Source organism: Myodes glareolus, chromosome 9 (genome assembly GCF_982192425.1).
Source record: "Myodes glareolus chromosome 9, mMyoGla1.1, whole genome shotgun sequence".
Taxonomy (NCBI): Eukaryota; Metazoa; Chordata; class Mammalia; order Rodentia; family Cricetidae; genus Myodes; species Myodes glareolus.
In genome coordinates, this window is record NC_142034.1 from 99,903,370 (window position 1) to 99,930,813 (window position 27,444).

The window sequence follows — 27,444 nt, forward strand, 5'->3', positions numbered from 1 at the left end:
ATTTTAACTTTTTGTGTTTGGCATGAAAGGCTTAGGCTTCAGAATTCAGAGAGTCAGAAAAAATCACTTTCTACGTCGTCTGGTCACTCATGGCTTCTGGCACACTGTGATACTTCACCTGTTCAGGGTTCTCCATAGATGCATCCTGAGTGATCGATAACATTAGGACACTCTTGTCTCTATAAGACAAACATGCTTTCTTACCCCAAAGTATCTGTGAGTTCTCCTATCCTATGTTACTGTGCCTTTCTTACATTGAAGTCCCTATCCCTGATGGGATAATATTTGGAGACTGGATGTTGCAGAGGTAATTTGGTTACATGAACTCATGAGGATGGGGTCCCCATGAGGGAATTAATGTTTTCCTACAAAAAGAGGGAGAATAGAGATATGCTCCCTTTGACCTGTGAGGACACAGCAAGAAGGCATGACCTGTGATCCTTGGTTTTACAGGTCCAACTTCCCAAACAATGAGACATTGTACCTCATTGGTGGCATTTGGTTTCAGCAGCCAGGGAAGATTAATATGGTCACCTTGACACCCATGTCTTCTAGTGATGTAGAGCCCCCAGTGCTTTTCGCCTTCTTCCTATATTTCCAGAGGATAAAAAGAGTAAAGGAATCTAGACTCAGTCTGTCGCATGCCTCCCGTCCTTCTGAGGAATCCATCATTTGAGCAGAGCATTGAATTTATTTGAGATCGGGGAAATGTAATGTATTTCTTAAGGCTGCCTTGCCAAGGTACAGAACTGGCCCTACAGAACTGGGAATGAGGTATTAACTATATCCAAAGCTCTGTGATTAACTTATTTGTTTGCCTACAGAACTAAAATGAAAAGGGCAGAAAGCTCGGAGACTCTGTGCAGCCCCGTTTTGAAGTAAGATTGTGAGAAATCCAGACACATGGGTTTTAATTCACATCCCCTGGTATGCTATTATTGCTTTAATGGAAAATAACTTTTTACAGTCTTTCTCCATTTTAAATGGAGAATGTGCAATATTGTCTAATGCAGGCAGGAAGTTGATTGGATGCGCCTGATTTTCTAGCCCTTCCCTCCTCCCTTCCTTGGCTCCTTGTACACATTCAATATGGTTGCAGTTTTGCTTAGAACGTATATATTTTCCCCCTGAACTTTTTTCAATTGCTTTTTTATCAGGTTTACAAATCAAATCAAATAGGTATATTGCAGAGCTATGTGATATTATTTTTTTTGAGTTTCTAGCACAATGTATTGAATTATTCCAGCCTTTGCTCTGGCCTTGCTCCTCTCTGCAGAGTGAGAGTGAGAGAGAGAGAGAGACAGACAGACAGACAGAGAGAGAGAGAGAGAGAGAGAGAGAGAGAGAGAGAGAGAGAGACAGAGAGAGAGAGAGAGAGACAGAGGGAGAGAGAGAGGGGGAGAGAGAGAGGGAGAGACAGAGAGAGAGGGGGGAGAGGTAGAGACAGAGAGACAGAGAGAGAGAGAGAGAGAGAGAGAGAGAGGGAGAGAGAGGGAGAGAGAGAGGGAGAGAACAGCCGTGGACTGTGTAATTCACCCAGCACCTATCATCGCAGGCTGAATCAAGACCCGCTATTCAGGCTGCTGGAAGAGACAAAGCAAGTGTTGGTTACACAAATCAATTTGGTACAAAATACAGTGCATTGGGCACTCAACCATTGCTCAGATAATATTGTCAACGTAATCAAATCAAGCCTGTAAGACTCTCACAAGTTTCTCCACCTCTAAGAAACAACTTGACTGGTAGAAGGGTGAAAAGCAGTAGACTCTTCAGAAGTATATTTCTTATTTATTAGTGTGAAGAGTGGTATACAGAGAAGGGAGGAGCTGGCCAGAGAGGAAAGATGCTGTGTGTTCTCCAGTCTGGGGGAAGGGAAACCATTTGCTGTTCCTGTCCAAGCCTTGAAGGCTGAACTCAGGAAACATGTACATAAAATGATAGGTTGACCTAAAGAGATAGACTGGAATGGTTTAGGAAAGCCATATGAAGGACTTCTATGTGCCAGGTAAATGTATGAAAACTACGGTACCTCAAAGATGTCTACCAAGATAGTGTGATAAGTAAGCTCCAGCCTGGAGCCCAAAGAGATGATTCAGCAATTAAGAACACTTGCTGCTCTTTCAGAAGACTAGGGGTTGGTTCCCACCATCTACAGCAGACAGCTCACAGCTGCCCCCTAATTCCAGTCTCAGGGGATCTGGCACCTTCCTCTGGTCCCTCATGCACCTGTATGCATGGGTACATTCACACATGTAGACTCGCTCACAAACACATGAATAAACAATGCATCTTTAAAAGTGAAAAAAAGGAAAGTTTTTTTAAGGTAAGCTAAAAATAATTTTGACTAATAGGAGCTCAAGAGAAGCCTCCAGAGACGCACAGGAGGTGTCTGAAGCAGCCTGGACGTGTTGGCTGGGTAGCAGCTGAGCTAGCTATCTCGTCCTGGCCGCAGCACTGAGCTCCAGCACGGAAACTGCAGTGGAATCTTTACTCCTTCGCATGTGCTTTGTAGATGTCCTCCGTCCTGTTCTCAAACTTCCCGCAGCATCTTTACCTTCCCCTTGAGAGGCTGTGACAGGCCGAAAACAAGCCAGTACGTGGAGCCCGAAATCCTCCTGGGTTCTATCCGTGTATCTTTGTACAGCCAACTTCACTTCTCTGAGCTTCCCCTTCCAAGCTGCTCTGATGATTCCATGAGGCATAGGAACGGTTTTTAATATCCCCAGCTCATGGTATCTGAGCGGAGCTTTCAAATCCCTCCGTCTCTTACCCATTTCCACGTTTTCTTATAAACCAGCACTGAATGGTAGCAGCTGAAGTCACTGAGAGTCAGCAACCGTTTGCCTCAGTCAAAAGGTTGACTTGGCAAAAGCAAGTGACTGTCCTCTACTGCTTTTAGATGTGACATCTACGTATTTCCCAGGAAGCTTGGAAACTTCCTGAGATTTTGTACAAATATTGGGATACACACACACCCCCACACACACACCCAACACTTACACCCTATGCAAAGGGTATCTAGCCTTAATGTGTCCAGGAACACAGAAGTGGGTTAAGAAACATATATTTATGTGATGACAGAAATAGTAACAAATAATAGCAGGCCTGATCCCAGCAAGAGCCACAGACGACAGAGGCTCTGGAGACACAAGCTGCGTGTGAGATGGGTGTGATTTTCAATGCTTGTTCTTTAAACGATGGCAGATCAGTTGACTCTACAGTGCTAAGTGACCCCCTTTGAGAACACGACTCAAACTCTGAAGGGAATCCATATCTACCTCTATTTTTGCATCTATTCCTCTCCTCTCCCCATCCTCTCTGCTTGTCTTCCTTGAATCCCTGTCTTTTTTCTTACTATCTCCTGCACACTGACAAAAATGCAATCTGATGTAATCTCTGGAATGTTGGATATGTTGTATACCTGTGATTTGTCATGTAGATGATGATGTTTTTAAGTTCTCTCTCTCTGCAGCAAACAACTGGATCCAATATCCACGTGTACTGTAATGGCCCCTGGGTGACTGAAGCCCAGCTTAGGGATCACCGGGTAAAGGAACAAACTCCAGCCATAAAGATGGCCTTTCTTTCTTGAACCTTCACATTTTCCAGTTCCTTAATTCTTGGGCTTCTGTCCTTCTGGGGTGTCATCTCATCCCAGGCCGGAAATGGCAGGTGGATCTCTCACATCCCATCAAGTGTCACTAGCTGTTTTCTCTTCCACTTCTGAAGACCTGTGGAAGGTCGTGGTGTTCATACTAGTCTCCCCATGAACTCTTGAATGACCTAATTCATGGTGAGGTCATCTGTGACTTCAATTCTGTCCACATCCTTCCCACTCCTTTGTCCTGTAAAGCAACTTTTTCCCAGGCATCTGAAAGTGCCCAATTAAGACTGATAGGACAGAGTTTTAATTTAATTAAACTTTATCTTAAATGGAAGTACTGACCCTTGATTCAGTCATTTGGGACTTTTGAATTGTAAGTGAAAGAGCTGGACATTCAACTATCATTTTTTGTAGCTTAAATATAGATCAAAGATTTCTAATAAGAAATCAATGTACCCTCATGAGATTAGGACCCAGAAGCACAAAGTATACAGTAAATGTCGAAACTTAGTGCAGAAAAAATACTTCAACTGCCCTTTGCACTGATGGTGTATCACAATACTGTGCTTTAAATAGTTAAAATGAATGTATGCTTAAGATTGATTTCATATTGCATTTCACTCTTAAAAGCACGTGACTTCCAAACATTATAAAATTACATCTGCTGCCCACATTTTCTTTTTTTTTTTTTGTTCAGGGCTACCCAAGTGTGCTTCCTCAGCACCCTTGAGCTATATCTAGTACTAGGTTATGCATACATGTATTTTTAATTCCCACCAAATATAGCTTGGTTCTTGCTTTTTTCTAATTGTTTCCCGTTCCCTCTCCTTGGCTGGCTGCTGCAGTAAGGAGCTCCAGTTTCTCTCTGAATTCTGATTTCTCTTGTAGGTTTACATCTACCATGCTTTGCTGATCCATTCTCAACTTTGACTCATCTGCAGCACTCATGAGCCGCAAAGTCTCCTGGGCTCATCAGTATCTGGGGAATCTAAGGATCAGTAGGGCGTACTCAGCTCGACTAGTCTATGATGGATGAGATTTTTAACTCAGAGATAGCCATAAACAGCCCCTACCCAATGCTTCTTCACCTAGTTTCTTAGTACCCATCGGGGGTGCCAGTTGACTCTACAGTGCCTAAGTAACCAACTGAGAGAGCACTGGGGCAGGGACAGACTTTAAAAGAAGCCCATTTCTATGTGGATCCTCTCAAACAGTCATCCCTGGATTGGTCGATATCAAAATCCAATTTCACTAGGATTAACCGTGGGTTGCTCAGAGCTATTCATTGAATTAGGAACGATTACAGCGGAGGGAGCCCCACGGTTCTTTATTAAGGTCTTTGTGGAAACACTAAGTGATCTTCAGGAGATTAAAGTGCCAGTGGTGTTTTCTTAACATTTATAACCTGTGCCAATACCTGGGGAGTTTGTTTATTAAGAAAAATTCTTTAGCCAACAGCCTGCCTCCTGAAAGGGTTTGCAGCAAAGGGCCAACATGGAACCGGGCATGGTAAGTCTCAACGCACTTGTTCAGAAATTCTGCCAAGCGCTTCTGAGGAACTTGCTTCTTGGAGTTAATGGATCTCCAATCCAGAGGGTCTGTGAGTCTTCCTGTGTGGGTAGAAGGCTGTTTCTCAGAGCTGTATGTCCATGGTCCAGAGAAGCTGAGAGCAAAGCTGAGACGAGCACTGTTGGTGGCCATCATGAGTAGCGCAAGGTCATGAGTGACATGAGGCTTACTAAGTGGGAGCTTAGACATAACCATCTCATTCAGGAAAATCACAACAGGGGAGTAATTACCATTTTATTCATTTTCAGACTAAACTGTAAAGTGTTGATGATCTTTCTAAAAACTGACATAGGGCTTCCCACCCTGGCAGAGGGGACAAACATCTCTATCTATAACCAAGAACATAGGGGAGGTAGCCAGTCTGACCTGGTGAATGGAAGGTATCTGTCTAGACCATTCTCCTTTCTGTTGGCCCTTGTCAGAGGCTAGCTCTTCTGAGAGTCTCCAAGTGTCCAGAGATAGTCCTAAGAAATAACATAGCCATTCCTGGGAAACATCCACTAATTTATACGGTCTTCCAGTTTGTGTCTATGATGGACCTGTTATAGTTGAATGGCAGCCTCCAAACACATGGGATGATGTAAGCTCTGTCAACTGAGTAGTTGAGGCCTTCTCTGGGGAAAAGTGTCTTTACAGATGTGAGGCAGTTATGATCTCAAGTCATCCTGGAGTAGCATGGTCCCTAACCCTAGCGACTAGTGTCTTTGTCAGAAGAGTCAGTTGGAGTAGACCTTAGCGAAGAACACAGGGAAGATGGCCGTGTGAACACAGAGGCAGATGAAGGTCACAGATCCCCAAACCAACAGCTACTCAGACACAGAAGCTAGGAGAGAAAAAGAGATGAGGAGCTTGGTCCCGTGAGCATCATGGCTTTAGATTTCTATCTTCATTGCTATGGTATGAGAATATTCTACTCTTTCAAGCCATTAAACTTGTGATAATCTGACCAGAGACAAAGCCAGAGATGTCTTGGTCAGCCTCCCGATGCGGTGAGAATGACAGCTTCTACAGCAGGGAGGTGCATCTTGTTTGTGACTTCAGAACTTTCAGCCTGTAGTTATTAGAGCGCAGGATTTTGTGGAGATGCGTAGAGGGTCGTTCACTTGGAGATAGCAGGATACAGAAGAAAAAGAAGAGCGGTTAAGGTCCAGTCCCCGCAGTGACTTCGTTTCCTTCCAGGAGCTGTCAGCCTTTACAGGTACTGCGCACTCCCACAGTGCCAAGGGCTATTCCCCGAGCCTGTATCAAACACATGTAGACAATATGCCAGATCTAAACCCTAATGGACACAGAAAAACACAGATTTGTTCCAGAGATATTTTCCTTGAACAATTCAAGAGAAATACATAGGAAAAGCCCATTTTTGCTCCTAAAAGTAACAAGTACTCTCTTCAGTATAAAAGATAGGGGCTCCTTGTTCTGAGGTTATTGTCTCGTGTGCCTGCTCCTATATTTTGGTCCTTGTCCTAAGCCTGCAGGCCATGGGCCATTATTGTCCTGTCACAGAAGAGCAAACTGTAGGTGCAGAGATGTAAGGTGCCCTGCGCCGGAATAGTGGCTGGAAGCAGTGGGCTTGCACACTGGATGGAGTTAGTCCTTAACCCTGCTTGTAGCACAATGAGTCCCATCGGACACAGGCACACTCAGCTTGAAATGGTTTTTGGTTGTTCTTTTTCATTTTATAGAGGATGACACCCCTCTTTACTCCTTCTTATAAACCTCCTTTTTTGTTTGAAAACAAATTGGATTTATTTTTCATTTTACATATTTTCAGTAAAAACTTTTAGCCATAGGTATCCCTACATAGTAATTTATGGGTATTTGTGTAGATGTGTACAACACAAAATGATTAATCGAGCATTGTATGTTTTTATCAAAGGAAACACCACAAAGATTTCTTCAAAGTCCTGTTTGACTAGAGATGATTAATTTTAATTTTTACATGAGCAGCATAATGCTATTAATCATTTAATATGTTTAATCATAATCTCTGTAATTCCTAATTAGGTTTATTAAACTGAGCCATTCAGCAATTGTGCACAAATCCAAGTCTAAGTCCCTTTCTTGGGAGGAAGGGAGAGTCATTTTAATTTTTATTCACATAGCAATTTCTAATACAGTGGAGAAAATGGGCTGGAAACTTAAGGTCTTAGCTGTTGCTTATGCCAACTTAGGGTCTTGTGGTAAGACAGTGATGAAACCTCCTTCCTCTTTGGCAAAGTAGCAATATCATGATTTAAAAGGAATTCCTTTGTCACTGATGTGGAACCCAATGTGCTGTTACAAAACAGAAAAACATGGTTCCTGCTCTGTGTGGGTCTCAGGGTTACAGAATGAGTGTGTGTGTGTGTGTGTGTGTGTGTGTGTGTGTGTGTGTGTGTGCGTGTGTGTGTGTGTGTGTATGTTGATGTGTATGTGGAGGTCAGAGATCAGCTTTAGTTGTTAGTTCATGTCTCTTCCTTGTTGGAGACAGGCTCTCATCATTGCCGTGTTTAAATGACAACAACCTCTGAGCTTCCAGGGATGCTCCTGCGTGCACCTCCTATTTCACTCTGGGAGCCCTGAGATTACAGACATGCATCACTGCATCCAGCTTTATGTAGGTTCTGGAGCAGCAAACTCAAGCCTTCGTTCTTGGACAGCAAGCAGATCTCCCAGTGAGCCTCCTCACTAATTTACATTGCTGTTCACTAACTCGCGCTCAAGGCTGACAAACGTGATATCTATTCGTTTATTTGTTATTCATTGATTAGTAGTGCACTAATCTTTCACACTTTCAGTCTGTCGCTGCATCAGCCAATCACTAAGCAGGCAGTGAACATTCATATAGCATGCTGGTCACAGCTCATTTCTGCTGTCAGCTTGAAGTGGCTTCTAGCAGCCACTTGTGCTTGTGTACAGGACTCCTGGATCTACAACCTTTACCCACCTCTGAAGTCTTCTCTCTTGCTCATCCCCCATGTATTCTGTCTGGCTCCAGGTAGCCTCCCCAGAATGGAGGGCTTCTCTTTACATCATTCTGTCATTGCACATGCTGGGCAATCTCTTGGCACAGACTCTGTCCCCTAAGCCTCTCCTAATACCTCTCTCTACAAGCCAGAGTTGGTGCATCTTGGGATGTCCAGTGGCTAGTGTGACTAAAGGTCACACACCCACAAAGAACCACTGCATTGTAATTGGTTTTGGTTTTCCACCTCTTCCTAGGGCATCTCCCTCTTCACATTTTCAACAAAATATCATGGTTTTCAGGGTCACAATTGAAAGTTGGCAGAGTCTTCTGGTAGGGCTTCTGATACCAAATCACTTTAGATGAATGGTGCACAAGGCACCAGGAGCTCTTGATGTCAACGTGTAATTCAGAGTGCGTGAAGGAGGACGCAAATAAAATACCCTAGTACACTGGAGAAATGCTGGGAAAATTGCTAATGATGCTCCTGTTGTTTGGGTGTTTCTTTTACGTTTCGCCATGTAAGATTGTCACCTCTAAGCTCTATTATTTTACACCTGGCTGCCTGTCCTAGTTATATGCTTCTAAATGGCTTATAAATAGTGGAGGATGAGTCTTTGCTCACAAATTTCAGCTTTGGCAAAGACCCTACAACAGTAATTTCAAAGAAGTATATATCTTAAGTGGACAGCTCTACTGCCACCTACAGGTAGAATATGCTAATTGCAGAGAAAGTTCAGAGAAACAGGGTGTTCACACAACTGCAACAGTTAATGTGACTTTTCTCTTAATTCTTGCCTATATTGTAAGTAGCAGAGTAATAACGTGGTACCCTAATTATTCCTGTGTGGAGGAAGATAAAAATAAATAATGGGCTGGGCTAATGACCTTATGATATCTACACCAGCATAGCCCAGCAGAGCTTTTCGTATGGGAACATTCTGTTTCTGCCTTTTCCAACATAGGTACTACCTACGTGCGGCTATTGAGTATTTCAAGTGCAACAAATGCATGCAAACCCATTTACTTGGAATTGAAATGATCTAATGAGGTCCGTGACACTAGACAACACAGATTTGTACAATGAAGGAGCCAAGTTAACAGCCTAAGAAAAAGTTGGGTCCATCATCTGCTTCTCTGGATGAATGACAAATCACCAAAGGGCCTTTGCAAATTTTTGACATTTATTAATATTTTATTTGTACAGCCTCAGTGCTTATATATGAATAGCATAATAATTCAAACAGCATTAAGGGATGAGTGTACTTATTTTTAATGATTTTACTCCCTTTCTGATGAAGTTCGCACTGCTTACCCTGAGCCCCAAGCCCCTCCTAGCCTCTGTTCCCTTTGTTTTTCCCACATTGTCTGTCTCCTTTCTCCCAACTTTACATTTATTTATAAAGTGATTTCATTATGCCTTCCCACCGCAAGAGTTATCCTGCAGAGACTTTTGACTGCTTTGATTGATATGGAATCTCAGATCTGTAGCTGGACACTCAGTGGATGCTCAAAACATACTCTTTGCTATTAAATATAAAAGCAAACAGCCGCAAAGCTTTGTCTGACACCGTCCTGCCACACAGGGGAGAAGGGCGGGACATTAAGACAGGGAACTTACAGGCTCTTTGTTTTCCTTTCATTCCTTTAGCAGACAGATGACGCAGCACCAACTGACGGCCAGCCCCAGACACAACCTTCTGAAACCACAGAAAACAAGTCCCAGCCCAAGCGGCTGCATGTGTCCAACATCCCCTTCCGGTTCCGGGATCCAGACCTCCGACAAATGTTTGGTGTAAGTACTATTTTTGTCTTCAGTTTCCCTCTTTTTGGGAGTTCTGTGAACTCATCATTTTAAGGTGGGATATTCTTGCAGGATAGAGGCATCTTAGTATCTGATGCCAGGGTCTATAGTGGCTAGAATCCCTTAGGGAGTGGCAGGATCCACTTATTTGTTTTAGTGTGGGGTTTGTGCTTTTGCCAGTTGGTCATGCTCTAATAAGTAACTTCACAAGCAAGCAGAAAAGACATGCCTCCATAAACAATTGGTGATAAGGTCCATTGATGATCACAAATCCAGCAGCCCAGGACCTCACGTTATAGCTAAAACAAGTATTGATGCCCTTGCCTGCTTACCTCAAAGGATGACCATGACCTCTGAGTGACTCTAGCCCCATTTCTCCCCAGGCACTGTGCACTGCAGCTGCAGTGAGTGGCTAGTTCTATATTAAGCTTAGTCTTCCAAATCTGCCACCACCAACACCACCAACAAAAACTACCGGTTTCTAAATCTGATTTGATTCTTGCAGTATGCAGTGTCCTGGATGAAGGTTCAAGGGTATTTATCAGGTTACCAAGGATGACAAAGGGCAGTATGGCCTAGGCGTCATGGTGAAACAGAGCCAGCCAGAAGCCACCACTCACCCTGAGGAGATAAAGGATGGATTTGCTTTCTCACAGGTCACTAAGACCCTGATTATTCCTCTGGAAGATGTTTGAACAGTCCACCCAGGAACGGTGGGACTTTACCATTTAGTTGGTCTCAGCTGTGACACAGGATAGCTTTGATGAGGCTCAGATAACATTTTGTGCTTTGAAATGTAGTTACACTGTACATCCATGACATCCCAGGAGTGGTCGCAAGCATGTGTGCATTAGACCAAAGAACTACATCCTTAACATTTGACTCAGAACAAAGGTGGGATGCTTGGAGACTTCTCGAAGAGTTTGTGGCGAGCTGCAAATATCACAACAGCAGCAAGAAGAGGCCAGGTCAGATGCCTCACTGTGAGCAAAGCTCATCGTATTCTCTGCATGAAGACGAAGCCCTGGTTCATTACTCGGGGGTTCCGTGATCTGGGGGTGGGGGGTGAGCTTGGACCTTTGATTTCCTTAACACACACGATGCTTATCAAGTATGCATGTGACACAAAAGCAGAGCAGGCATCCTAATATTTTAGATACCCAGGCTTGAAACCTGACATTTCAGAGGGAAAGGTCAACTCGTGCACTTTTATCGCTCTCTCATTTGGTAATGACCTTGAGTTAAGCCCTCTAACTCTTGCAGAACGAAGACACCCTCGGGCGCTCTCAGGTCAGAGATGACTTTGAAAAGTGCAGAGCATTCGAAGTGAGAGTCGAGGTTAAGTGTGTGCAAAGTGGTGGGCCCCAGCTTGACTGATGGGTAGCTGGAGGAGTTATATTCTCTTTGCCATGTCAAGCCAGGGGATGTCTTGCTATTCGGTCTGCCTTTACCCATCAAGTGTCACCATGATGTTGGCTTTGAGCTGGAGTCTCTTAATGACCATTCTCACAATCTTTGATGGTGACATGCAAGTCAGCCAACCCCAGTTTCTCACCCTTAAGGGTCTATTTTCTTCCCTGGACTTTTTGATTATCTTGAACTTTACCTGAGGCTACAGGGCTAAGTCAGAGAAGTAGTCAAAATACTCGCAGTTGGAAGTCGCACAGATGAGATGTGTATGTTAATGTCTGAATCTCTCTGTCCTTTAGGGTTAGGGCAGATGGCCCAGAGAAAGAACTTGTCATTTGTCATGCTACCTGGTATTAAACCCAGATAGAGATCTATTTGTTTCAGAACTGGTTTTGTTTTTTCTTTTGAGTCAAAATTTTCAAGCAGCTAGCTAACAAGATGTTGATTTGATGTGATGATAGATATGCCCGTAACATCTGTCAGTTAAGGGAACGCAGTATACATTCATGAACACTGAAATTAATTCTACTTATCACAAACAACATCTGTGTCTATGTTAAAGAGTTTGTGTGGGTTTTGTGTGGTGTGGATTTCATCTATAAAAATTATTGGACCATATGGATTCATGGACCACTTGTAGTGTCTTGGGAATCCTCTTTGGTTTTTACAACTGCTGTTTTAAAGAAATGGCGTTTTCCTAAGATGAATGCTGGTGGTCACAAAGCCGTTCTTAGCAACATGAATCATACTGAGAGGCATCTGGAACTTTCTACTTGGCTCCCCATGGTGGAGTTTAGGGGATTCAACACAGTTTCCTCTTTGAGATCTTTTACTGTAAGCAGCCATGTTTTAGTCTCAGTCAGCTACCATGAAGTCTTAGACTAGGAGACAGTATCTTTCTTTGCCGCAGTCTCTTCTGCTTCTGTCTTCTGTCCCATAGCTGGGTAGGGGTTAAATGAGGACTGTGACAGAGAAAACCACAAAGATCACTGTGCCTCCTGCCTCCATTGACTCTATCGTTCAAACGAGGCACAGAAATCTCAATGTCAAGAACATAACACAACACAAAGTACCATCTTTTTCCAAATTGCCTAGAACTTGGCAGTTCCCCACTTCTCCAAGTGCCGAAACTTTCCCCATGCTTTGCACAGCAGCTACTTGCCTAATGGTGCCAAGAGGTAGCTCGTGTTGTATTTTAATTTGTGCTTTCTGTACCTTTCCAGAGAGACGGGCATTATGGTTGCCTCTCTTCATTGTGTGTTGCCCATTCTCCACTTGCATCTTTGTCGGGGGGCACTTCTTCCAAGTCAACATCAATTTGTGCTTCACATTTCGTTTCTTTGCATGCTGTCTTTGAAGGTGGTGTATTCATTCCTTGGGAGGGAAGTGCATGCTACAATAGTCAAAGCAGTGGCTAGAGTCCTTTTAAATCGTGCACAGCTCTGTGAGTGAATGGGGCTAGTGTGGCTGTTAGGAGCACTTGTTCCAGATGTTTCAGTAGGGGAACTGAAAGTTACTCTTCTCAGCACAGACTGTGTGCCTCTTGAAGTCTGCCAGGGGCACTGTGGCCAGCACTTACACTCACATCCCCTCACATTTAAATTTTCATCTGTTGTGTTTTATTTTGTTGGTTTTCAAGGCAAACTCTTATCATGCAACCCAAAACTGGCTTCAAATTTGCCAAGAAGCACAAGTTCACCCAAACTCTCAATCCCCCTGCTTCATCTTCCAAAACGGTGGGGATGCAAGCATATAACAATGTATTTGAGCTTTTACTTGCCCATAGAGAGTGTTTAGTTAAGTATATTTTATTTAGTATATCTTCTGGCAAGCATTTGGGGAGTTTACTGCCTTGATTTAGGAGAAGGTTGTGTCATCTTTATCAGCCAGGTTTATAATTGTGGCTCATAGGCAGCCATGATTAGAGACATCAGTATTTTCATATCAAAGTTCTACACTTGAATTCTTCATCTCATGAAAGAACTCTGTGAATTACAACCAAATTAATTACAATATGTTACTCTTGAAAGAAAAATATGTAATGTAAGTTAATGTTTAAAATTTAAAAATTTCTGGATTTGAAATGAGAGTGGACTGTGATGTATCCAGGCCCCTGGTACAACACAGGGCACCCCAGAATTGTTTGACTTTAGAAGCAGTGTTATCAGTCCGCAGTCTGCAGTTTGTAGCATGCCCTTGATGTCCCAGGTTCTAGGTTTTGTTATCAAAATCAAGGTACTCCAGGAGCTGGATGGATGGCACAGTCATAAAGTGATGGAGATGCAGATACGTAGGCCAGTTTTCATCCCCAGTGCCCATGTGAAAAATATCTAGAAGCGTTGGCCCATGCTTATAATTCCAACACTGGAAACATGACAGGAGTTCCTGAGGCTGGCTGGCCTTCCAGCCTAGACAATTTGGCAAGCGCCAAGTCAACGAGAGACCCTGTCTCAGAAAACAAAACGATGTTGCTTGAAGAAGAACACCTGAGGTTGCTGTCTAGACTCCACACACATGCACAGCACCTTCACAAATACATGAATCTGCACATGCACAGAGTATAAATGTGCATATACACATAATAAATAAAGATGCATTGAATAGGAATGTGATCCATTAAAGTTTGTCTTTAGTCATAAAGACAAAACACATGACTTGTGAAAAAGACACTTGGATGAATCCTTTTGGTGGGTGCAGTGCTGATGGACTCCCATTTCCCTTTCATGTTAATCCAGCACTCCATAAACCAGGGCATTAGGAGTAGTAAAGTCATTTTGACGACATCACAGTGCCTTCTCTTTGTGCCCTGCAGCCACCTTAATAACAACTCCAGGAAAGAGCACACCAATTGACTGTCCAGTGCCAAATGGTCAGTACTGAAAACACACAAACAGCACAATAGGAAGTGAATAGGTTATATTTAGAAATATGTGTGTACAGACATATACATTTATGCATGCAATAACAGTAAAAGGAGAGAGGAAGATGAATTTGAGGAGTGGGGAAAGGTATGTGACATGTTTGGAAGAAGGAAATGGAAAGGAGAAATGTAATTCAATTATAATCTCGAAAGGAAAACAAAAAAGTAAAACGAAGCAGCAGCATGAAGCCCGTCTTTAGTCTCTGTGCTCACGCTGAACTAACTTTACTTTCAGATTTATGCCGTAGCTGCTGAATACCCTTCACAGTTTTCCTGTGAAGCATTATTTGGTCTCAGGATGTCTAAAACTGCTCAGTACTTACTTGCCCAAGCACAGGCATATCGGCATCCAGATTCGGGTCTTGACACAACCACTGAGGGACCGCATGTGGGCCCAAGTTGCTGCTCAGTGCTCATGAACATTGTCGTTGAGCAAACAAATGCTAGTTATGTCTGCAAACGAGTCGTGACTATTTAAATTGAAGATGTGCCAGCTGTGTTGGCATCATTAGTACCAAACTTCTCAATTAAACCATCGATACTATAAATATAGCACACAACTGTCTGAGAAAACGGGCTTGCTTCAGCAATCTTCCTATGACTCTGTTTCACTGGCTTCCAGAACCATCCACCCAGTGCCACCTGCCAAAGAAGCAAACCCTGGAGATCATTCCGGGGCATATGGTGTCATTGCTTCATTTAGGGACTGACACATGCTAGGATGGCTTTCCGATCAGCTCGTCTCATCCAGTTCCTGTTTGAAGGGAAGCATTTTGTGTTGACTGCTTAGGGAGTGTTCCATGGGTGACATTTGCTTCATGGTGTCGGAAGATGTCTTTTTCAGCCTTCTCTTTCCATAAATATATGTGCTTCTCGGCTCTGATGCCTGAAATAAATAGGAAAGCATCTGTGGGAAAGGAATATTCTGCAGCCATTGTTCTTTTGAAGTGCTTACACGGTGGCAGATTCTTTACTATGGATCTGGGTTCACCTCTCAATGGCCAATTCTTCATTTGTCACATTGGAAAGTTTTCTTTGTCTGTTTTTAATGAGCTTTTTTTCCCTCTACCCTAAGAATTGGCACAAAAACATTCTAAAGAGCAGGCAAGATGATCCAGGAGATAAGTACTTGCTGCCAAACTATACACGCTAAGTTCAGCTCCTAGTCCTCTGACCTTCACATGCATGCCTTGGTGCACGCACAAACACATTAAATAAAGGTGAATTTTTTAAAATCATAGTTATTTTTTTGAGTACTAGCAGATATCTCTTGCCATCAACTCTCCAAGTTACTTGCAATTCATAGACCTGGGTGAATTGGTCAGGGGGACCATTCAGCTTCTCAGAATCACTATTCTTTGACCCCTTTTGATCCTGACCTCATCCTTTTCCCAACCCTGCTATCTCTTGCTATAGAGCCTTGATTAATACTCCCATCCAAGGATGAAAGAACAACATGGACTTTCCTGAAGTAGCAAGGTAGCAGTGAATATTCAGAATGCACAGGCAGGCAGGCATGCCAGAAAAGCACCAAGCGAAAACAGAAAGATGCTGAACTATAGTTCTTCACAGTTGATGGCTTCTGGTGGGGATGTTGGGGAAACCCCAGTTATCCTGAGATTTGACCATTCTCCAATGAGTGTATGGGCAACACAAATTGACCTTGATATATTCTTTTCTTTTGGGGGAGGGGCACAAGTGTCGAAGGGCAGACCTAGGAGGAATGGGAAACATGTATGATCAGGGTGTATTCCAAATAATCAATAGGGAAATATGCTGGGAAAATAAAGAACAGACAGGAAGGAAGGAAGAAAGAAAGGAAGGAAGGGAAGAAGGAAGGAAGAGAGGAAGGAAGGAATGAAGGAAGGAAAGAAGAAACGAAAACCTTCAGGAATGCATTCCACCGGCTTTTGCTTCTTTGGTCAATCATTAAAATGGATGTTTGCCTTCCATTCTGCACTGAGGCAAAATTCCCGTCTTATTCTTCCCTGGGCCAGACTTCCTGCTTTACAATAGCTTCTTCCACCAACGTTATAGGGAACAAATTATATGCTTGAAACACTTGTTCTATTTTCTATGACATCTGGGAAGCACAAGAACCATAAGTTAGAGAGAACTGGGATATTAGATGCTCATGCTTTCGGATGCCCGAGTCAAGAGTTGCATATAAGCAATACTCATCTAGACTGTCAAATTTAGCATTTTGTCACACACACACACACACACACACACACACACACGACACAGTAGTCATATTTGAATTGTATATAAATAGCAAGTATCTTATCTTATATCCTAAATAGTATGTGGAACATATTGCTTACATGTAATATAAAATTATATGTTACAAATGTTACTTATCCTGTAAGACCTGAAATTTAAATGTCAATGGTCATTTTCCTTTTATTTGCCTGTCTAGTTATTTGATAACTGAAACGTTGTTTCTGGACATTTTATAGAGCCAGCTCATGTTAGGGGGGTAAACTGTGTTTGTTTAGGAGTGCACAGTGTCATCTGGGGTGGGTGCTGGCATCATCGCGGACCCAGGCCAACTCTGCAGATGTCTGGTTATGATGCACCTGGGACACAGGCTCCCCTGTGTGTTTTCACTTTTCTCACATGGTCTGGGTGTTCCTGGGTTTGCTGTGTGCTCAGAGCTGCAAACTTTCAACATCACATTCTAGTTGGGTATTTTATTATCAAAATCTCAGCTCCCCTGGGGTGTTTATCCCAGTAACTGGTGGAAGTGTTGTGTAGAATATGACTAGCTATTTTCAGTATCTGCTGCTCAGTGCCTGGGAACACACACACACACACACACACACACACACACACAGAGAGAGAGAGAGAGAGAGAGAGAGAGAGAGGAGAGAGAGAGAGAGAGAGAGAATTAACCTCTTGGTTAATATTTTGTCCTGGGCCCTTATTGTATACCTCACCTGTTAGAATAAATTGAAGATAATACGTATGCCTGCATTTCCTTATTTCAAACATGTGACTTAGTAGCAGAACAACATAAAAATGTATATACTCTTAACTCAGGGAAGGCTCTCTGAGTTGAGGAATAATTGCTAGTGTATATTGTATAATTTATCTGATTTCTCTTTTTGCTCATGATATATTTCTGTTTCTTTGCAGCAATTTGGTAAAATATTAGATGTTGAAATTATTTTTAATGAGCGAGGCTCGAAGGTAAGCAACTTGATTCAGTTTGGAATTTCTTAGCTCACTGTGAGCTGTCTGTAAGGGGAAAGGGGAAATAACTGCACTGTTTGAGTCCGTACCCTCAGAAATGCACTGGTGGGAATTGCTTTAGAGACCACCTCCCATTTCCTTAATGCTGGGAAATGCATTGGGCTCAATTTAAAATATATATGGGTTAAATTTTAATTGCTGGTTTAAATATAGAGAAAGATATAACTCTATATCTTAAGTTTCCAGAGAAAAATTACCCATGCTTAAAAAATAATGATGTTGCTACATTTTTTGTTTTTCAGTGATAATTATGTTCTTTATATTAAAAAGTGAGTTGATAGTCTCATGAGCAGGTAAATATGTGATTACTCTGTATTAATAAAGTGCAGTTCTTTTCCTGGGTTGCAGATGAGAACAATCTCATATACACCAACCTTTTGAATATCATTTTATTCATTAGTATATTACAATCCTAATTTTGTAGTATGCTCTTGCTTTGAGATTGTTTCCTTGCTAGGAAACCAATGATTAAATCGTTTTTTCCTGGAGCTGACAAGTATACGTAGAAGACTCTGAGAGAAGGTTCCAGTACCTTACACAACAGATGTAAACATCCAATCCATCCAATGTGTGCTCTCTATCTGTGACTATGAAAATGTGATCCCAAATCTGTAGTGTCAGCAGCTTACAGGAGCTTATTAAAGATACATGCCCACCATCTCCAGTCCAGACATCCAAATCAGAAACTCTAATGCTGACTGGTCCCAGCAATCCATACACTCACTTGTGTCTCTCTTTTCCCCAAAGGCCACACCCTCCCATGAACGTAAACCAGCCTTTGCCCACAAGTGTTCGGCACTGTCTCTGTTGTTGTCATACACCCCACCTTTTGTCTTTGTGTACCCTGAGAAGTTTCAAGAGCCTCAGTCAAACACCCCTTGTAGGAAACAGACATTCCAGCATCCCCTGTGTAGCCACAGAGAATGGTGTTGGATGAGGATAGAGTGGTCCTAGAAGCCAGATGAAGCGCAGCTCTGAATATCTCAGACTATAACACACCTACAGTCAATCGGATCCTAAGGAACCTTAATCTCCCATCTTTTTTCCATTCTTAGCCTCAGAAAATGAACATCAGCAATACTGCTATCAAACACAGAGAGATGCTGGGTGGGCTGAACAATGCCCCTTCTGTGGCAACACAGGACAATAGGCAACCAGGAGGGCTCCTAAGCTTCACTGGGTTTGTAGTGTGTCACATGGCATAGTAACCACACCATGAAGAAAACCTTGTGATTTATTATTCCTTACAGCATCTGCCCTCCACCCATCCCATCCTAAATAAATTTAACGTTGACTGAGGAGGACAGTGTTAATCAAACTGAGGGAACAAATTTCAGGGTTTGCTTTACATTCAAAATGATATTGTAGCCTGCGAGATGAGTGGAAAGCCAATCAATTATAAGTTTGCACTTCTGGTCATTCAGGGACCTGGTCATTCTTTGTCAGATTTAGCTATTTTTCCAGTCATTCTTATACTCTGACCTCTGAATAGGGATGAAAGGAAGCAGTGAGCTGCATCTTATGTGGAAACCATTGAAGTAATTATTTTTATGCCTGCAGAGTAAGATGCACTAAGAGAAAGATATACTCAAGACTAAACCTTCGTGCTTGGGCCTGGTGGATTCCTGGCAAAACTGGTGAAGATAACATAGACTGTGTCCCAACTCTGCCCTGATTCTGAACTCTTTATCTTTGCATTGTGTTCTGGGACTCTTTTTTTCCCCCTTGTTGACTGAGGCTTGTTTTAAATTTCTGCTTAATTTACATTTTGTTTAGGAAGATGTTTCTCAATCGAAGAAAGCTGTTTCATTTCTTTCTAGAGATATTTAGGGACACCACTACAGTATAGTTGGCTATTTTCAAAGTACAATGGTGTACTATTTTTAGAAATTTTTCCATCTTCTCCTTGATTAGCCTGTCCCTGGTGGCTTCAGGGAAAAGAGTATTTCCATTTCAGCATCCGCAGTCAGAACGTTGTTGGACTCTTTTGTTTTTCTTTCTTTGTTCTCCCCACCCCCTTTTTAGATTAGGAAACATCCAAACTGGCCTTCTTGTCTCTATAGGTTGGAGTACTCTGCCTTGCAGGTGTGTCTGCTGGCTGGTGCCACGTCATGGGAATGTCCCTGAAACCATCTAGTTGGGAATGCTACCTGGAGCATCTTACAAAAGGCTAGTTGTCCTATTTGGCATCCTGTGTAGGTGAGAAGGGGCCTTATTTAGATGAACATTTCCATCCTTGCCCTCAAGAAATGGAACCATTGTTAGGACCTCATTTCCATGAGTTACTGCCTCAGTTGACCAGAAAACCAGGGGCCCCAAAGGACCAGGAACTCTCATCTTGGTCCTTTATTCTCCATAGGACACTTCCTGAGGCAGATGACTTAAAGTTGAGAGAGGATGACTCTACATGAGTGTGTGTGTGTGTGTGTGTGTGTGTGTATGTCTGTGTGTGTGTGTGTGTGTGTGTGTGTACATCCATGAAGAGACAGAAAGTGTCTGTAGTATTCTGGAAACATATAGGCTGAGTATTTTATGTATAGCTAGATACTATAGGAAAAGCACATCTTCAAAAGGAAGGGCAGCCTTGATCACAAAACAGGACTACATGCGGTGTGTGTATGTGTGGGGGGGGTAATGAATTGCACAATTCAGTTATTCTTTAAGGAGATTTAAAATCATTCTTTTGCTTCTTAGATGCTTTGTTTCTGGGAATACTGTCAGATTTAGCTATTCTTTATTATACCTAAGGAATATGCAACTTTGTCTTTGAATTAGTGTATATGTATTCACTCATATATATCTATTCACTAGTTCCTCTCCAGGTGAATGATTCTTGAGCAAGACAGACTTGCTTCTAGTCCTTAGCTTTTCTTGAGTGTCAGGAAAGTCTAGTCATGAACAACTGTCATATACTGCATCTTGCCATGAACACAGGGGCTGTTGAAACTCTAAGCATGTAGCTGAAGGTAAGGAGACTTTCTGAGAGAAGTAACTAAGCTGAGGGTGAATGAGTATGGGAAGGAAAGAGGGAGGGAGGGAAGGAAGAAGGGAAAGCAAGAGGAAAGGAAGAACAGAAAAAGAAAATATCTCACAAAGAAGAAGGGGCTGTCTTTACAGAAGTCACTGGAGAGATGAAATATCTGACACTTAGTCATCAAGAAAATTGATTTCTATCGCCATTCCAATTAAGCATGAGTTCTCTACATTGGAGACGGGAGAATGTGAGTTATCATATTTAATAGAGTGTATTCATTCCACCTTCCAGGGAGCTTTGGAATCTTGACTTAAGATAAAAAAAAAAAAAACAGGGTGTTCACATGACTGCCCCAAAGAAAACCCACCACCTAAAAGTACTAGTACTAGGAAGGGGAAGTGAGCAGAATACAGAACTCTGTGAATTCATAATTCTCTGAAAGGCTTTTAGATCAGCAAGCCCTGCTCTCGGACTCCACTTTAGGTCACAAGAGCTTCATGCCCATCTGTGCAGCGCAGACGCCTCTGCCAGGAGCCTTATTGTCTCTTCTCTGAGCACCTGTTCAGGTAGACCTGAGAAGACATGTCTCTCAGTGGAAGGATGCTGACAACAATCTGAATTCCATGCCACCTTATTCCCTCTCTCCTTCCCTTCATCATTCCTTCTTTCTTCGTTCTGTCCTCTTTTCATTTCCTTATTTCCTTTCATTCCCTTTCCCTCCTTCTATCCCTTCCTTCCGTCTTTGCATTTATTCTATTTTCTTCTTAATTGTGCAATTCTAGACATCAAATGTAAGACACACTGGGCAAGCATCCTGTCATTGGACGACACCCCAAGTTGCTCAGGCATACCTTGAACTTGTGACTCTCCTGCCCCAGTCTAGACGCTGTCTAGGATGCTTGGCCTGCACTGCTCTGCCTGACTCTGCATGGCCTCTTTTCTCAACACTCTCCATTATTCACATCGCTATTTCATCTCGCCCCTAACTCTTCAGACCAAAGGTGTTTAATTCATTTCAGTACAAAGACAAAAGTTCATATTTTTAAGGGTGACATGGTGCTGTTTCCTTGGTATGAAATCTTGGCCATGAGGCAGGCCAATAGAAGCAACCACAACATCTTGGCTCCTACTTTCTGAGACACCAGGACCCAGGACTTTAGGAATAGAGCAGCTGACAGCTGAAAGGACCAGGGACCACATCTCCAGTCTAGATGGGAATCTCCATATGGGACTTGTGGTCATTTTCTGACCCAAGCAAGATGTATCACTGTAGGTGGATGGAAGGTAGAATTATTCGAGCCTGCAGGATATTTAGGGGGTCATTTGTAGGGCAAACTCAGCTTTGAACCTAACCTTCACAAGTCTCAACAAGTCATTTCTTGGAATAGGTACCACCCAGGGGTCTTTCCTTCCTCAGTCTGCACATTTTCTAGAATGGCAAGAGTACTTCCATCTCCATCTTCAGCGATTCTTCATGTGTATAACATGAATTAAAACCAGGGGGTTTGCCCTGGGTCTGATGAACTATAGAGCAAGTTTCTGTGGACAGTGTTTACAGTTCTGTTCTTTACAGTGCTTTGGTAATGGAGATTTTTTTATGCCAATTAGAATGATGTCATTCACTGGGCAGTGGTGGTGCTCGCCTTTAATCTGAGCACTTAGGAAGCAGAGGCAGGTGGATCTCTGTGAGGTCGAGGCCAGCCTGGTCTACAGAGTGAGTTCCAGGACAGTTAGGGCTATTACACAGAGAAAAATCTGTCCTGAAGAAACAAAACAAAACAAACAAACAAAACAAACAAACAAACAAACAAAAAACACCACCCTTCTCTCTATCCATAAGGCAGAAACAAGATTATCTTTTCTTATCTGGTGGAAGACTATAAATCCCTTACTTCTCTTAATGATCCCTAGTTGTCTGACTTGGATGCTCATAAATATGGGTCTACAGGAGAGAGGGAACATGCCTGAGACATCTTGGTCTTATGATCTTTACAGTGCTCCCTACATTTATGCACGAAATGAGAAAGTCATTAACTCATGCAACCCCACTGGTGACGTTTTCAAAGCAGAGCTGCAAAGTTCTTCTTATTCTAGCACACGAAATGTTCTTTTTATGGGTGTGTAATAAAGAGAAAAATCAGGAAAATCCAGCCATAGAGTCATGTAGGTAGTTTCATGAGGCAAAAGGATGTCTAGCCTCCACTCAGGGTTTCTCATGTGGCCAAACCAAAATGAGGCCCAGGAATTAAAATATGTAACCTGCTGTACAGCTGAATTTGGGGACCACAGGCTGGAAGATAGAGTTGTCAAGTGAAGCAGCCCATCCCCTCAGATTCTCTCCTTTACTAGCAAAGAACATTTTTGTTCCTTTCTCACCAAAACTAGAATACTATTAGCAAGTATTTTTGAGCACCCAGATTTAGGTAGGCAACACATACAAAGCTTTTGTGGAATATGCCACTGTATATTAATTGGATCACTCAGGCATGCCCTGCTTATGAATCCTCACTCTGGAAAACGCATTGTAAAGTCCTTCAGTCAAAGTAAATCCATCTGATCTTTTTGTGTGTGTGACGTGGACAAACATCCATCTCCCAGCACCTTGATACACTCATAGCTCATCCCCTCCACAGACAGACTAGTTTTATAGTGTCTCCTGGCTAGTGCACCCAGCAACTCGTCTCTAAATATCCCTCAATCATGAGGTCATCTTAGGTGCCAGTATTGGGCTAACATTCGATGGCTATTACCACTCAGAATGCTTAATTATTGCACATTTTATTTGTAAAGCTGAATGCCATGCATAAGGGTCAAGCAACTGTTTTGGCTATGTGTGAGGTTTATTCTGTGCAAATTGATAGTATCCACACAATGCAAAGTTGTTCCCCACTTATACCGATGTGGAGCTAATTTACCTGTATTATTCCAAAGGTTGGTGTATATATTTCTAAAGAAAATATGCAAATAGGCTTAAGGAATTTAGAAGTAGTATGTCAGATTTTCTATACTCCTCCTAGAAACCATGTCAGTGAAGACTGAAGGTGGATTTTTAATAATATGGATTAGTGGGATTGGTGCTAGAGGTTGAAATATTAAAAGCAAAAACTGTACTTGTGATGAAACAAAGGGACCATTTGTTGCTTCTCCTCAGTCACGAGGATGGGTTCAGTCTGCTGCACAGATTCCCCATTCGGGAAATGTCTTTACTTTGGTATTTGTTGATGCAGCAAAAATGGATGCTAGTCCAGTGCCCTACAAGTTTGTTTTCTGGTTAATAGCATAACTTAAAAAGTCAGACTCCAAAGCCTTTTGTTATTTGGGGAGGGGGAGGGCAAAGAACAAATGCAGAAGAGGACTTGCTTATCTACGTTGTTAACCAACAAAGGTTGATTTCTATTCATTTCGTGTGATGTTTCTTTTGTTTATTAGAACCACAAGTTCAAGATTTATTATATATATAAAAAGGTCTTTCCTTTTCTTAGGCTTGTTACTTTTATTTTTTGAGAAGCAAAGGCTGCACAGTTGACAGAATCTAATAACCTTAACTTGCATGAAGGAAGAACGGTTCTTAAATCCACGCAGCATGACTCCGTAGGCAATGTGACAGGACCTGAGCGTTCACTGTTGAATTCCCGTGCACACGTTTTATTTTGTTTGATTTTTTAATTTGCACGTCAAGAAACTGGCTCCCTTTCTTTTTCCTCGTTATTTCGTTTATTCTCTGTGAAGACACTGCACATTTATTTTGATCTCATTTTCTTTTTGTTTGATTTCTTTTCTTCCGTAGTGATGTTTAGAAAGGTATTTTTTTGTTTGTTGGTTTGGTTTTCGTTTTCATATCCATCTTTGAATTCTTTAGGGGTTCCAGCTAACGGGTGACAGGAGAAAAAAAACTCGTTCACATTTGTTGCTTAATGACTGCACATCGTAGTGTTCTTATAATTTCTCTAATTTGCATGTTACAGAACCGAAGCCAGGACAAGAGATAGCAATGAAAGCGAGAGAACTTTGCCAAGCGGTCGTTGACTGAAATAATAATATGCATGTTGTTCTCCTTCTCCCTCCTGCATGCAGGGATTTGGTTTCGTAACTTTCGAAAATAGTGCGGATGCGGACAGGGCGAGGGAGAAATTGCACGGTACCGTGGTAGAGGGCCGTAAAATCGAGGTGCATGTCAAAATATTTTCCTTTTCCTCTTTTTTATTTTTTTTAATGTCTGCTTCACGCTCATTCGTCCTACCAGGTGCATCATTGGTGTCTCGTGTGTGACCCTACTCCCTTCTCATTGTTTATATATATTTATATATAAATATATACTTATATATAAAAAGGAAAACTGGCCTTACTTTTTGGTTAAATTTTACTTTAGGTTATTCTTTATATTACTGCTGGAGTGTAGATGGCAAAAAGTGAGATGAAAGGGAGATAAATATGAAAGGTTCTGTTTGTTTTATTTTCCGTGTTTTATGAATAATGGGTGCAATAGGTTCAGAAGGAGACACAGTATTCAAGCCAAACCAAATATATATATCAAGTTTTGTTTCTTTTTTAGTCCACTTTAGGGTTGAAGAGGGATCCACAGTGGTTTGCAAATTAGACCAAATTTCCAAGCAATGACATTCAAAATACTAAAACAGAACAAGTGAGAGGCACTTGTCATTAAATCTTGCAGTTAAAAACCAAAACCAGCTTGAATTTTTGCATTCTCTGACTACAGACATTGAATTAGCAATCAGGATTTCCCATTTCAGCCATGACCCCTGTCGATTGGAAATGTAGACCCCGCGTTCTGACATTCAGCGCCAGCCCTTTGTACCACTGGGTTCCTCTTCAACACAATCAAAGGGTCATATTTGTTAAAACTTAAAAAGAAAAAAAATTACCAGTTAAAAATGCTTTAGTCTTTGGAGTAAGATGTCGCATATTTTGCCTTTTTATTTTCCCCCTCGACGGTAACGCTTAGGCCCCTCACCAAACCCTCAGTAACCATGGTAACTGTATACAAACCCATGCTGGCGATGGTGGTGAATGGTAAGTGACGGAGTCCATCTGCCGCTTCACGTATTTAGTGCTGATATATCTCTATACATATCTCTCTACCACGTGGATTTTTTTGACTTGTTGTATTAAGTTTTCTTGATGCTCTATTTTTTTGGGTCTTTGGTACGCCTGTAACTGAGTGTACGTTCTAAGCTAGCCTGGGAGGCTCTGATTGGACTGAGTTATGACCAGTGCACATCTTACTCAGATCGTTAACTCCATATTGTGTTACACAATGCACCCTCTCTTTTATCCTTTTGTTAGCTGTGACCTTAAAGCTTGAATGACTCGTTAATTCTTGCGATGTACAAGGCTCTTGTTCCAAGTGTTGAATGCTAGATGTTGCTTCCCCATGATTCCCCTCCCAAAGTGTTGCACACGGCTTAACCCTGTCTGTCCCTTTCTTTGACATTTATGTCCCCTGTACTTTGTCTCCTCCCTCTTCTCCACTGCATGCCCCTTTCATATTAACTTTCTTTTCTGTTGAAAACTCTATCTCTTGTTTCTGTGTCACCATGGAGCACACGCATGCTTTTCAATCTTCAATTATGCAGTATCTTTTAATTTGCTTTTACTGTCTCTTTATTAAACTTTTAAATGAGATGACATTGCTTTATTGAAATGATTTGTAAGTTAAATTGGTTATGAAGTAAATGTAATTATAAAAATGTATGATTTTTGGGTTATGCACCTATTGCCATTTGTAAATTAAAATGCATTGTAGTTTTTTTTTAAGTTTTTGTTTCTTGGTTTTGATTTCAATAAGTAATCACAGTCATAATGCATGCAACTAATTGAATCATGGGCTGGCCTTGGCGTCCAGACTCACTTGAGTTTTCTATGTGTGTAGGTCAATAACGCAACAGCACGTGTAATGACTAATAAAAAGACTGTCAACCCTTACACCAATGGTAAGTAGACACCTGCCTACCACAGACCTCTTCTCTGCCCGTCACTCCAGCGTTTTTAACCAGGGAATCTGTTTCTTTTCCATTTTGCTCTTTGAACATTTTATACCTGTGTACATTGTATCTTTATCAGGTGCACTCCTAACTCCCCCTCCAGTCCTTCCCAGGAATCCTCATCATATCTCCCATCCAACTTCATGCCTTATTTATCTATGTTAACCTACTGGTTCCAATTAGTGTTGCATGGGGTGATCCACTGGAGTCAAACTCTTAAAGAAAAGTGGCCCGCCCAGGCCCAGCAGCCACAGACTGCCCACAACTCCTCAGCTAGAAGTGGGGCCTGAAGAATCTCCCTCCCATCTATGCTGAATTTTTGTTTAACTGTGCAGGTCTTGGGCAACTGATATGAATTCATGTGTGCTATGTACCACATTGGCCCTACCTGGCTACTGTTTCATTGCTGACCGACTACAGTGAGCAACCTCAGAGAGGATTTTCACAGCAGAGCAAATACAGTTTTCCAGTTCAGCCATCCTGGCTCTCTAGAGCAGTGGTTCCCAACCTATTCATCATGACCCTCACGGGCTCACATATCAGATATCCTGTATTCACATAGCTAGTCATAACAGTAGCAAAATTAGAGTTACGGAATAGCCTCAAAAATAATTTTATGGTTGGGGTCACCATAGCATGAGGGACTGTATTAAAGGGTCACAGCCCTGGGAAGGTTGGGAACTGCTGCTCTAGTAACCGTCCCCAGGACTGGCATTAGTTATGATGGGCATCATTTAGTTTCTTGTAACTCTAGCAAATTAAGTGGAGAGTAAAAGTTCTGTTTATTAATTTTAAAGCCATATATCCTTAATAATTTGTCATTTCTGGAAGTGTAGTTACAGAATTTGGTTCTGGCTTTCAGACTTCTTGGTTGTCAAAGTGTTGTGCTGGCTGAGCTCCATAGGAAAGCAGCTGTCTGGGTGGGCCATTCTTTCCCAAGGGTGTATCCCCGAGCGCCA

The 27,444-nt window shown here is 42.1% G+C and overlaps 1 protein-coding gene across 36 annotated transcripts in view; it reads left to right on the forward strand.

The window, feature by feature from the left end:
- Rbfox1 (RNA binding fox-1 homolog 1) overlaps positions 1-27,444 on the forward strand; it is a 1,977,377-nt gene that overhangs the window by 1,841,881 nt on the left and 108,052 nt on the right. For 30 of the 36 annotated variants that reach the window (XM_085694591.2, XM_085694596.2, XM_087910814.1 and 27 more), the window contains 4 exons: positions 9,772-9,915; positions 17,393-17,446; positions 24,558-24,650; positions 26,374-26,434. In XM_085694591.2, coding sequence (XP_085550717.2) covers positions 9,772-9,915; positions 17,393-17,446; positions 24,558-24,650; positions 26,374-26,434 — 352 coding nt within the window. The remainder of the gene's footprint in view (positions 1-9,771; positions 9,916-17,392; positions 17,447-24,557; positions 24,651-26,373; positions 26,435-27,444) is intronic. The other 6 variants (XM_085694597.2, XM_087910815.1, XM_085694603.2 and 3 more) reach the window with 1 other exon arrangement.